The sequence below is a fragment of the Melospiza georgiana genome, chromosome 4 (assembly GCF_028018845.1).
Source record: "Melospiza georgiana isolate bMelGeo1 chromosome 4, bMelGeo1.pri, whole genome shotgun sequence".
NCBI classification, from domain to species: domain Eukaryota; kingdom Metazoa; phylum Chordata; class Aves; order Passeriformes; family Passerellidae; genus Melospiza; species Melospiza georgiana.
Genome location: NC_080433.1, coordinates 55,871,177 through 55,885,131, shown reverse-complemented (window position 1 = coordinate 55,885,131; position 13,955 = coordinate 55,871,177). Strand labels below are relative to the sequence as shown.

The following is a 13,955-nucleotide window of genomic DNA, read 5'->3' as shown; positions in this document are numbered from 1 at the left end:
CTAATCCTCAGCTCACGTAAGTGACAGAATTTCAGAAGATTCTAGAAAGTGTTCCACCTCAGGTGTGATCACTTGCTCTCAGTGCACCACCTTTTGTAATCTCTATAATTTTAGTACCCAGTGCTACTATTAACAAAACTAATTGCAGAAATCAAAAAGGAGTGAAAACATAGTAACAGCAACAGAGAGGATTATATGAAAAGATGGCAGGAAAACACAGAACATGAGTACAAATATAGTAATATATAAATTGATAACCGAGTTTTTGATTCCATTGCTCCATTTATTTTCGCTATGCTATTCTTTCTTGCAATACATAGCTGATGCTAAGTTTGGCATTGGCTGATACAAAGTACCAGAAAACCAAAGAAAAAAAGAAAAAAAAAAAAATAGCACAGCTGCAAGAAAAATGTAACAAGGGACTAAAATGGACAACAATGCCAAATAGCAGCCAAAACTTGGGATTTTGCATTATTAAAACAATAGTAGAACAAAAGCATCAAAAGAAAAAAGAGCCTATAGGAACTACCCAGAAGAAGAGAACTCTGGAAGGGAAGGAGACAAAGCGAAATAATACATAGTGAGCTGAGCCACTTTACTTTTCTGTGAGAGCAGAAAAGAGTATGGAAGAAGAAACAAAAAAAATTCACAAGTAAAATCCCAGCAAATCTGAAGCATTTGCTACAGATTTTACAAGTAAGAAAATAATTAAATGATAACTCATTAGTTGATAAGCAGTGAAATATAACAAAGATGAACATTTCATACTTGTACAGAGATCAGGTGCTGAAGCAATAGCTCCCTTCTGCTCAAGGTCAGAGAGGATCCTGTAGCCCAGGCCAAAAATCAGCCACACTCAGCACTAGCAGCACAATGGAAAATGGAAATTCTGTGTCAGAAAGCAGGGTGAGGACTTGAGGTCCACAACAATAACTCTTCATGACCCATCTTTTCATAACTGCAGACTTCATAGTTAACAGAGTGATTGCCAGTAGGAGAAAAAAGATGTGGAAAAATGGTTGAGACAGCAGCAAACGTCCGTCTGTTTCCTGATCCTGAAAAAGCAAAGTGTGAGGAGAAAGAGAAGCAGCATCTATCTGCACAGACAACACACTGAAGAGCTTTAGTCTCATTTATGGATGTTCTTCAGCTGCAAGAATTCCCTTACGGCAAGCAGGGTCCATCAGATGGGTACAGGATACCCCTCACCAAATCACCAGGTTTCTAAGTCCATGGGCTGGATGAGTGGGGCTTCCCCATCCCAAAGCACTCCAGGGACCCCAGGTCACCAAAGGATTTTGAATCACACACAAAGTCCAGGCACAGCTCCTGTCACCAAGGCTGTCTCAAGGGCGGCTGTATGCCACTAATGCACCAGCTTGGCATCAGGATGACCCAGAAATGAGAGTTCTTTTTCCACCTTTGAACTCTTTGGTGTACCTTGAAGTCACAAGGCACCATCTAACCCAAAATATTTTTGTGAAAGCTCTACATGTAAGATTCTTGAGAATATACTTTGAAAAGTGCTCTTTTTAGAGTCCCTGAAAAACCTATATTCTCTTTTTTTCTTCCCTAGATTCAAATCTACAAGCAACCATGGACTAAAAGGCTGAATCTCTGTATAAGAGCTGTCTTTTCCCTTCCCCACCCCACCCCACCCGACAGGCAGTTTAACTTTGACTCAAAAACAGTTGTTTCATATGCCAAGGGAAAAGGCAACGGAGTCTTTCTGAACATAAACCTTTTTCCACTGAGAGCTTTGTGTGTCAAAGTCAACACTGAATGCACTGAATATCAATCATCGTCACCAATACTAAGGAAAAAAGGCAAATATTTTTTACTTAACTGCTTATTTATCACATTCTACCAAAATGATCTAGCAAGACCTCTTTCTGACTTGGCTGGAAAAACCCACACATCCTGGCCAAGTTTTCATAATGACCTCGATTACATGAATTCAATATAGCAATAAAAACAAAAAACCAAATGAGCTTTTGCCAGCTGCTCACGGGTCCATCCCTTAGAGCAGAGCAAAAGTCAGACTGCTGACCATGCCTGCTGTAAACCAAACTTCCTGTAAAAACGATGCACTTGGTTTCCTGAAAGGAAGCAAAACATAAGCTGCTCAAACAATACATAAGAAAGCTCTGATATCTCAGCCACACAGTTACAAATCTGTCCTGTTAGAAAAATACAGTGCCACATCAGTAACCAACAGCAACAAGTGCAAAAATTCAGAGAAACAAATGCATTACCTCAATAGGACAGCATCAGATTAGTTGAAAAAATTGAAAAATTGTTTTAATGGGATGTAATTACCTGTAAAACATTTTTCTTTCATTCCACCACCGAGCTAAAATTCTGATTCTCCACTCTGTTCATGAAACAAGATATAATTCCCTATGAAATTGTTGCACCCAAACGATATTAACAGCAAAATACTACTTTTTATCTCTAACATGCAGATAGGGATTATTCTCATTCCAGCATGTTTAAAAGCATTCAACAGTACCTATGGAATTATTTTCATTCTCTATTAAAAACAGTTCTTTCAACTTACAAAACGATGCAATTTGACCCACTGAAGTTTATTTGGTTCATCTTTGGGTTTAAAATATTTTTAAGTAGCATTTAAATTTGAATTAGCTCCATGCTTGGAATCAGTGCTTTTTGCAACACAGTTGTTTTGTTTGGTTTTAAAACCTTTTGTTTTGTCTTAGAAGACATACTTCTCTTTATTCACAGAAAAAAAAAATCCTTCTGCACTAATCACAATTACTTTTTTTTAATGGAGTGCAGATACAGAAATTAAATCCATGCTGGGTCAGTATTATTTGCAATACTGAAAAATGTCCATTGATGCATTTTAAAAATATTTTATTACAAGTTTTTACAGTAAGCTGAAGGATTTCAAGAAAAGAAACATCATTTTAAGTGAAAGCATTAGAATTTAGCTAGTTTTTTTGTCCTTTACAGTTTAAGAGCTTTGAAAAAGTCACAGCTGAGACAGCAAGCTTGTCTTACCCACAAAGATCCAACGCACAGCACAGCAACCACATCAAACACAACCCACCTTCCCTTGCTGCTGACACAAGCCTTCAGCCACAAAAGCATTCCCAGCAGCATCAGCAGCATCAGCACCTGCTCAGGCTGGTGAGAGGTGAGCCAAAGTGCCCCTGTACTGTGCAGCTCTTCCCTGCCTGGCAAACACGGCAGCCTCACTTGCACTTCTTGGCCCCAAACAAAAACACTTAGGGAACCACTCCAACAACTGCTACGGGGGCAGAACTACACTGTTCTTAACACCACCACAGCCACTCTTCTGGAGAGTCCTGGCAATCTGCCATTCTATCTGCCATTTGGAATTCATTCCAGCACCCTTTTCTTTCATGTCCTTGAGTATAACTGGCTACATTTTACTGTGCCATAACATTTTCTGAGGCTGCTAGAACTAACAAATTATTATGGAATATTTTCCTACTACCTTTTATTTAATTAGCATTATGATGATTCAGCCAAAATCCCCTGTTTCTCTACAGTGCAGTACAAAGAGAGAAGCCAACCTACTCAAAAATTACCAATGTTTTATTTTTAAATACATGCTTTTTATTGGCTTCCCCAGTTTTCAGTCTTTAACTTTCTGCTTTTGTCAGTAACTACAAACGAAGATCAGGTTAATTTTTTTTTTATTTTATGAAAAATTAAATCTCATATTATCAGATGGCTCTAGAAGCTGAATTCGTAGTGAGTTGTAAAATTTAACAGCTGGGGGCTTTGCATGAATTGCACAGTATCTTTACAAAATTCACTGTTAGCTCTCCAATAGTCAGATTACTCATGCTAATACAAAAAAGTCATTGCTGCTTAAAAACCAGCTTAAATGTTGATGTTAACACATAGATGCTGAAACAGGCTTTTGTACTGAAGCACTTTAAAATACTTTCAGTCAACCTATAAGCACAACCTCACTGTCATTGCTTACAGGTTTGCCATTGTATTTGAGAAAGAAGTGGGGAAACAAAGGACTGTTCAAGCAACCAAATAGACAAACAAACAAAAATAGGAAAAAGGGGTACTAGAGAAAATTATGCAAACAGAAAAGAGAAAAATGGCTTGGCATCAGAATTATTAGAGGGATGGGCCAGTCCTTTCTTTATTCTTTTACTTTATAAAGGCAAATAAGGGAAAGAGGATACAGAATAATTTATTAAAAATGGGAAGAAACCTTCAGCATTCCTCCAACTTTGATTCCACCATATCACTGATAGGCACCCTTTACTTTCTTCCAAAATTACCCGAAATTCTAAGGAGTTTTTTTAAAAATCAATAGTTTGAAGTGCCATTCCATTATAGCCATCATGAAATGCACTTCTATCCCCAAGTTTTGAAAGTAAAATATATTTTCTATGGAAACCTTCCCTGTGCTTTCAAGCAAGTCTTCTCTCCTTTTACATAAGGACCTGCTCCAAAAAAATTCAACAAAATATAAATAATGAGACCTGAACTTCTTGCCCTATTCCAGCTATCACAGCAGAATTCCTGGTGTGGATGCTGATTTAATAACAAACAAAAGCTTTTGCCAAGTTATTTTCTCTTGTTCAAGGAGGGAGCATAGCCCAGCAAATGGGATCTCTCTGTTCTTCTGAAAATGCTAGAGTAGCAGATGTTCTATAATAACACAAACAGTCAAAACCAAATAGTGATTTACTTAAAACTGAGTCTGTCAACTAAACTGTAAGAAAAAGATTCCTCAGACATAACACCATGCTACAAATGGGAATCAGAAAATCAAGTGGACCAAGAAGTATATCAAGTATATCAAGTAACAGTCAAAGGAGTGGAACAAGAAGAGGAGTGGATAAAAACCAGATACCTTTTACCAGAATTCCTCTTTTAGAAAGTGTTCTGAGTTGTTTTTTTCCTTTCCATGTTTCCAAAGTTAAACACTGTCTTATTTGTTGTAAATACAAAACTCACACTAGTTGCAAATTTCCAGGATTTGATCCAGCACAGGACAGCTTCAGAAGGGCTGTGCAGAAGACTCTGAGGGAGCACGGAGACCTTACAGCTGCTCCAGCTGCCTTAATGTACTCTGTCACTTACTATGTACAGTCCCACCCAATCATCTATCTACTGCTGGATACAAATATTTACCAATACTGATTTTACATTATAAATATGACAGTGACTCATCACTAAAAAGTCATCACACAGTAAAAAGAATATATATATATATATATTGAAGTAGGGAAATAATTCACAAAGTCATACTTACAAAGTGAGCTGCAAAATACTAAATGAGATTGTGTAATTTGATAAAGTCACCTATAAGAAAACTACATGTATGCTATCCAAGGTTACTCTGTATCTTGCCTCACCATCTAAATATTTTTCTGCATCACCTCTGTGAAAAACTGAGGTTGATCCCTCAGAAAAGTTTTTCCAGGCAGGTTAATCCCAAATCATCTCACCAAAACTTATTTTCTTTCATTTTGAAATTCAAGCACAAAGAGTACTGTTCACTGATCTCCTGCATTCCTGAATTGTACAGTCCTAAAGGATGCTCCATTCTGGTTTGACACTGCTTTTACAGCCAGTTCTGGTCAGCACAATAATCCTTCATTGCTTTTCTGTCAAAATGTGAATTTTATTTCAACTTGCAATTTATGGAATACAGTCAAAATATGCACCTGTCCTACTGAAGAAAGGAGACTGGGAAAGGTAGATGCCTTCTAACTGGCGAAGAGGTTTTATTTTTGAAGATGTACTTCCGAGTTACCTGTACCTGAAGACAGGCTTGCCCCTGATCTGCCAAAGAATGGCGATAGTTTATGCTGTCTCTCAGTAGCAAAAACTTGCCCTGAAGGTCAAATGTGACTCATAGGCCATTTTTTAATAGGTTTGCCTAACTCTTTGCTCTACTTGACTTGTCTCAAAAGTAAACTTCTTGACATTTTATGCAAACATTATACAACCTTAAGTTTGAGTTATAAATCAATAAAACTCACTTAAATGTGAGGAACCTTCACAACAGGAAAAAGTCTCTTAGCTGAAATTCTGCTGTAATTAACATTAGCATTGCTAAATTTTCTCCAAACAAGTATCATAATATTTATAGTCCAAAGAGAAAACATGATAATTGAGATACTGCATTGAATTTGAGGGAAGAAAGTTTACAACTAAAATTTGAGCCTCTAAAAATCATGGGTCCGATGATTCAAAACTCAGAATTTGAAAAGTTCTTCTGATAGAATGTATGAGTTTGCATTTTATAATCAAACTTCAAGAGCAGTATCCACACAAGAACCTTTCTCACACACCAGAACACTCCAGTTTATTCAAAAAGAGTTAAGGCTCAGGTATCAAATAATCAACCATTCTCTTAAATCAAGCCTCAATATATGTGGAAGCCTACTTTGCCAGTAAAATGATTTTAAAAAATTGGTATTACAAATAGCCGGAATGAGCACAGCTGTTTGACATTTTAATGTTTGTCAAAAGGTTCCTTGGGTTTGGATTATGAAAAAAATTTTAAGGGAAAATAGAAAGCCACACCACAACAAGACACCAATAGGTCATAGGCTCCTGTTTCTCCTTGTCTTTTATAAAAACACCTTCAAAGAAAGGTATTTGCGGGTTCTTTTGCACTACGGGTCTCATATTATCAGAATGCATAAGAAGTAAGCAGTATTCAGATCTCCCTTTCCTCCATGTAGCTGTATAAAGAAGAAAATGTTTAACTGTGATTACTTAGCTGAGGCTTATCCTGTCACCATGAGTCCCTCTCCCCCTCTTTCACTTTTTTATCAGTAAATAAAAAAATAAAAAATATTTAAAACTATTTTGACCCTTCAATTTTGAAGAATTTATTTCATTATTATGATGTAAACACAATATACAATATACTGCCTTTGAGCTTTAAAAACCTACACCATGCTTTTCACACCAATGACAGCAAATACAAAATTAAATCTAAAACAAGAAAAAAAGAACTTTGCCATGGTTTAAATTCATGACATTTTTGCCAGCAGATAGGTTCCTCAAAGTATGTCTTCGATAATGACACTTCCTTACACTTTGTAATTTAGTGTTTTCTTTGCTAAATATGGCTAACTAAATACTGTTAGTACTGAAAACAGAAGAGTAAAACCACACTGACTCATTGGCTTGGTAGTATAATATTTCACATAGAATGCAGTCAAGAGTTTTCTTATTCCTCCTCTTTAAGAACCAAGCATATTCTACTTTTTTCCCTATAAGAGGAAATAATCAGAAAAAGAAGATAACTATTCTTTCCCATATAGGCATAACAGCATGATTAATTCTAAGACAGTACCAATACAACACAGGAAAATATTCTGAAATAAAGATACAATTTACTTCAGGCCCAAACACAGCAAGCACACGCTACTCGAAGAATTTCACCTTTGTCTGTTACTGGTGATTATTGCCATCCAAACTTCCTCAGCCTCAGACCATAAATTCAGATAATATTTTGAGGATCACAAGTAAAATAAAACAGAAACTAAAAGGCTCAAAGTAATTCTGGCTATTAGTGATATGCAGAATACATACACCTATCTTATGGTGATCTGGAACAGTTTGACTACTGTTCTGTAAATGGATCAACAACAGCAAGAAGTTTATTTCTTGACAGGGAGTGACAACAAAGTATACAAATTCCTCATCTATCTCAGACCATCATTAGCTGCATTGCCTTTCAGCATGCAATGTAGAGTTGAAGGGAAGAGGATATACAGAAAACAAATACACCTGGCAGCAGCTTGGTGTACAAGGGACTACTACAGCAACACTCATGTCATTCTGTAAGCACAGAAACACACGGGATCAGTTAGGTTGGAAAGGACTTCTGAGATCATTGAGTCCAACTTATGAGAGAACACCACAATGTCAACAAGATCATGGTACTAAGTGCCATGTCCAGTCTTTCCTTAAATATGCCCAGGGATGGTAACTTCACTGCCTCCCTGGGCAGTCCATTCCAACATCTGATCTTCCTTACTGTGAAGAAATTCTTCCTGATGACCAACCTAACCCTCCCCTGGTGCAGCTTGAGACTGTGTTTGCTTGTCCTGGGAGAAGAGACCAACTCCCACCTGGCCACAACCTCCTTTCAGGCAGGTGTAGAGAGTGATAAGGTCTCCCCTGAGCCTCCATTTTTCCAGGCTAACACCAAAGACCCAGTCAGACTCTGAAGAGTGTAACTATAACAGTACAGCCACCTGTGAAAATCCCTCTCCACCCAGGAGAGGGTAAAGTGAAGATCAAAGGGAAAGGCTTTGATTGTAAAACTCACCAGGCCCCTAAACAGGCCTGAGAAGGTTTTTGAAGACTTTTGGAGCAGCTGTAGTGAAAGAACTGCCAGGTCAGGGGAGAAACAGAAGCAACACAGGCTAGTTCTGTGCCAGGGAGAGGATTAGAAAATCTCTAGGAGAGGAGTTCTCAGGGAGGACCTCTTTACATCTACTATCCAGATTTGTCATAGATTAACCTTTTTTTAAAGAAGGTTCTAAATATCAAATACTGTGCTGCTGTATAAATATTGAACTGATTAAACTTTGTTCATTCATAGGTTAACAGATTTTTTATACCTGGGTCTATTTGGAACATTGTACATAAATCACTTCTTTAACTAATAGAATACACCTTTCAAACCCAGTAATATATTTTGAATAATTTCCATTAATCTATTCTGCACAATTTCTGTAGTCACACACTGCTATGCTGGAAGAAGACTGTATTTGTCATACTTTCTAGCTTTGAAAAGAACCATTTAAGTTAACTCAAGCACTTTGCACTATTTTATAGACAGAATAAACAGGATCATTTGAAATCACAGTAATTGTAAGATGACTGTGCATCATAAAACAACCAAGAAATTATATCTGGATTAATATCAAACAAAACAGACTTCTAACAGCAGATTAGCTACTTCTTGTTGGAAAAAAAAAAAACAAACAAACCAACAGACTCAAACACAAACAGCATAACAAACTATAGCAATCACTCACTTAGCCAGACAAAGGAAAGGAATGTCCAAAGCTTAAAATTAAATAAATAATCGTGTAAAGTGAAAATGTCAACATAGAATACAGAAAACAAAAAGAAAAATATTTAGGTTTTTACTTCAGAAGCATATAGTAAATAAAATAGTGGCCAGAAGACCATGTAAAATTGATCCCCACAGAGCTGAAAGAAGCATCCCTTTCTCTGAAGAACAACTCTTATCAGGAGGGTGTTCCATGGAGGAGAAAGAGACAATTGAAGCTAGAAAATGATGGATAGCAATGACCTTTCTATCTGTAAAACATGGGCATATTTTAGGTATTTAATCTTCAGAATTGGATTATTATTAATCAATTATTCATGACAATTTGAATCTATGGTAGATGTTTTTTGTTTTCTTAAATATCACATAGCTAAGCTTCTGCTGGAGAAATGGAAAGGAGATTAAATCCTCACAAGCAAATAGTGTTCAAGACTGGCATTTTATTCCCTCCTAAACATTCCCTTCCCTGCATAGCAACACACATTGAAGATAACCTAGTGGCCTCTGCAAAAATCCTGCCTAAGTATTCTAAAATCCATCTTTATAGCCTTTTTTTCTCCAAGAGGGAAAAAAATCCCATACCTCTTCCAGAGAACAAAGAAGAGCATTGTGGTTACACAGAGCAGCAAAAACTGCTATGGCTTCATTCCTATAGCCACAGGTTACCCTGCTGCATGTTTAACATTCACTCCTCCTCACTTGCCAAGAGTGAGTGATAACAGAAGCAGAACCACTTCATTATGGGCCACCAGACCATACAATGAAAATAAGCAGAAGGTGTTTGCAGATATTTTAAATGCACTGGCAAAAAAGATAGCAGATGGACTTATTCTAAAGCTCTTTCGTAAAGCAGAACTCCTACAGTCAGAAATAATATAAAAAATACGTATGTGCCTGTGAAGAGAAGGGAACAGGTATCAACATTTTCCAGAAGAATAACTGTGCTGAAAAATATGTGTCTTCCCAGCTGGGGGAACCACTATGGAAAGACTCTACTCAGGTCCTAAAATTCAAGGATATGGATAGCAGTTGCCATCTTATGATGACTAAAGCCAATTTAACACACATAAAGCCACCAAGGATTTGGCAGTTTTTCCTGTTCTCAAATACTCTGTTAAAAAGTACACCTTATTCCTAGTCTAACTGAACTTCCTGACATTATATTTAGTTCTCCCTTTGTCTTGCTATAGTTGAAGAACTGTCTTAACAAATTTCTGTTTGTTGTGGCATGCTTCTTAGGGACTAGGCAAAGTCCCTCTTTATTCCCTTTGTTAACACCAAGCAGATTGAATTCCAGGAGGTTTTCCACAACATGGCACGTTTTCAACTACTCCAGTCATTCCTGAGATATTTGTGGTTCTCCCCTGACCCTTCTCCAACCGAACAATCTTCCAGTAACAGTTATGCAAGTGTATTAACAATTACCACAGAAAGGTAACACAACTGCTTCCTTCTTATGCAGCCCTTCATTGTTTATATGTCAGTACACAGTAATCTTTTGATTCTCAAACTCTCTTCAAAAACAATAAATTCTTTGGTTGAGGCTTCCCGTAAGATTAACTATTTACCCAGGATATTCTGAACATTTTCATTAATGGGGAGAAGGGATGCTCCAAAGGAGACAGGGAAAAGGCTAATCTGGGGGAAATCTCTGGAGGCTCAAAAAGGGAGCTTGAAAAAAAGAGTAAAAGGGCAAAGCAAGGTGAATGTAAAACATCTTACTGTGGAAAACGGGGGCAGTGTTTTAGTTTATTAATGTTGCCTGGTAAACTGAGTTCACAAGTGCAAATGAGAAATCATACATAATGAAGTCATTACGGGGGCTCTGACACTGGACTTCGTTGTTAGTGTGCCAGTAAATCTGACTGATTAATCTAATTCCATTTAACAGCAGGATAAAACAGCTGCAAACAAGGAAAACCTTGGAAATTAAATGCTGGAAACATTTATAAAGTAAAAGCTAATGCTAAGACAAATGGAGTATGTATCAACTGTGGGGATGGAAAACAATCTGTATGGGAAAAAAAGAAACTGAATCATTAGAATAGTGTGGAACAGTTGTGAAGTATGCGCTGTCTAAAACATTTTTTAGAAAGAGTTTTAAAATATACTGTAATAATCAAAACACTGTTTATTTCTAACCTCAAACTTCTTTCAATATACAACAGTCTGTGAACTTTAGTTTGGTGGGGTAATAGATCTGGTTGAATCAAGACCATTTTGAGCTACAATACTTATTTTTTACATGGAATACCCAAGTAACTGTTTGTGATAAGAAAGCTTATGTTTATTTCACTTGTTCTAGTTTTCAAACTTGGCTACTAGGTATATTGAGTTGTAAAACTTCTGCAAACTACAAAATGTATAACTGGTCAAGCACTGTTCCTCAATTTTTAAAAGGAGAACAAACTTCCCTACTCATAAGCCTCACACCCCCCAAAAAAAACCCAAAAAGAAACTGCTTTGATTTCATCATTTTTGTTTCTTCCATGTAGAAAACTTTAAACTAAAGGTTATCTGAAGCAAGGAGAGGTTTGCATCACAGCATCTAATCAAATACGACTCATAATAAAGCCTCTACTACACACTTATTAAGACTAAGTGTTTTAGAAACTTACAGCTTTCAGCTAAACTTGCTTTCCACAAAGTCAGAGTACTACTCTGACTCAAAGTCAGAGTAAAGCTACTCATGACTCCAGGATGAGGACAGTCATGCACACTGAAATACATTTTATCCTATCTTCCCCCTTTTCCTTTTTTTCTTTTTGAAATTCAGCAGCGACTAACCCTTCCATCACATAGATATAACTACATATAATCATCAAGTCACTTCACCAGAGGTTTCCACTATCTGCTGCAAATTCTACTATATGTTGGAAAAAAAGTATCATTTCCTCACACTCCCCAGGGCAGCCACTGCAGTATGTCTTGGTGGTGAACAGATTAGAGGATGCACAGAATCACCCTACAGTCCTCAAGGATTTGGGAATAAGGAAACTTCTAGGAAGAGGTGATGAGAAGGAGGCTATTCCAAAAGCAGAAGATGCCATATACACCCTTCCATATCCTCAACATAAGCACAAAACAATTGCTTGGCAAGGGACAGTTAGATCTAAAACAATAACCTTTTGGAATGAAGCAAATCTTAAGTAAACTCTCAAGCTGTGCAGGACAATTCTACCTGTTTATAGCCGTTTAAAAATTATTTTAAATCATCAGATTTAAATATAATTATTTTAAATCGTCAGATTTAAATATCTGATATGGTAAATTCAAGTTTCCTGTAAAGGATTGAGATAACTATTCAATATATTAGAGGTGTAAGCATATACTGGGATTAATTATTTAGGAGGAAAAAAAAGGATTAACTAAGATTTGAAAATAATTTCAAATACTAACACAAAGTTCCAGAGAAGATAAATGTATAGATGAGACTAAAAACCAACTAAGCAAAATAACAAAACAATTGAAAAAACAACCTAAAAAGAAACAGATAATTGCAGCAAAAAAACACAAGTTTTGATAATAGTAGGTTTAGAAATATTTACCCCACTGTCAGCAGTACAATGTGCATTGTAAAGAGAGACTAACACTGAAATATGGGATCAGACAACCTCAGGAGAGCTGAAGCACCACTCTGCATTTAGTCCATTTTGTTTCTGAATACACCCAATAATTAGAGAATAGTTCCTTATGCTGCCCCTCCCTTAAACAACTAATGTTCAAGCATTCACAAAATTTTAGAGCATTACAGAGTATTACCTCTGGCAATTGACAGAAATATTTTTGCCTTAAGAGGGTACAATGGATAGCATATGATCTTCAGTCCAAGACAGGAAAATTGGAATGATCTTGCATACCTTTTTATGTTTTAAAGCATACAGGACATACACTAGGAATGTGAAGCTGAAAAAACTACTTTAAAAACTCCACAGTTCCATAGCATGGGTATACTATTTCAGGACTCAAAACCCTTGAAAAAACTTACACCTGCCCAGTACTCAGTGCATCTGGAAGCATAGTTTACTCTGCTGCTTATATATATGCATTACCTGGGAAATTGAGGGTGATGACACCTAGCACAGCTGCATACATGCAGTACTTACTATTGCACTATTAATGAGAAGAATGTAACACTAAGGCTTTAAAGGCTTAGATGCTACAGAGGTCTATACCATTCTGTACCACTCAAATCACACCTTTCTTTATACTTGTTGCTTATGCATGCTGACAGGAGTCAATCTGGGAAATAAATTCAGTAGATGTGCATTAGAGTTGCAACACAATTGCATTTGACACACATTTAACAGAGTCAACAGGCAGCATCCCATTACACTGTGAAAGCAGGCCTCAGCGGCAGCAATTTGTTCTGGAAATACTTACTTCTGATGAGGTCACCATCAGTGCGATTTCCCCAGATGGACTGCTCTTGTGTCTCTGCTTGTATACTCTGATTACTGGAAGGCTGGCTTATGTCTTTATCTTCTTCCACAGCAGTCTCTTGGTCAGTTTTTCCTAAGTCAAAAGAAATTTCAAAATATTATTTTCTACAGTTTTTTTCTCTATGTGAGCAAAATTAATTTTGAAAATTAAAAGTAAGATGGCATACATTATAACTTGTCTTAGCATCGCCATTTGTTTCCTTAGAATTATGTTCCAATAAAGTTGATTTTCCATTTGTTTTCTAGCCTAGATCAATATAATTTCTCATTAAGAAAGACTTTTAGTCATATTGTATCCAATTGTGCAAAATAATACTCAGCAACTCAGCAGCTTCTGTAACAAATTATATTTGGGGGGGGGGGGGGTGAGGTGTTTTCTTATTTAGTTACCTTCCACAAAGTTTTCATATAAAAATTTTAATAGCTTTGTCACACAAAAACCC

General features: G+C 36.7%; 1 protein-coding gene across 2 annotated transcripts in view; it reads right to left on the bottom strand.

Moving 5' to 3' along the window:
- The window catches only part of MDFIC (MyoD family inhibitor domain containing), a 50,357-nt gene that overhangs the window by 24,904 nt on the left and 11,498 nt on the right, over window positions 1-13,955 (bottom strand). For both annotated transcript variants that reach the window (XM_058022405.1, XM_058022406.1), the window contains exon 3: window positions 13,454-13,585. In XM_058022405.1, coding sequence (XP_057878388.1) covers window positions 13,454-13,585 — 132 coding nt within the window. The remainder of the gene's footprint in view (window positions 1-13,453; window positions 13,586-13,955) is intronic.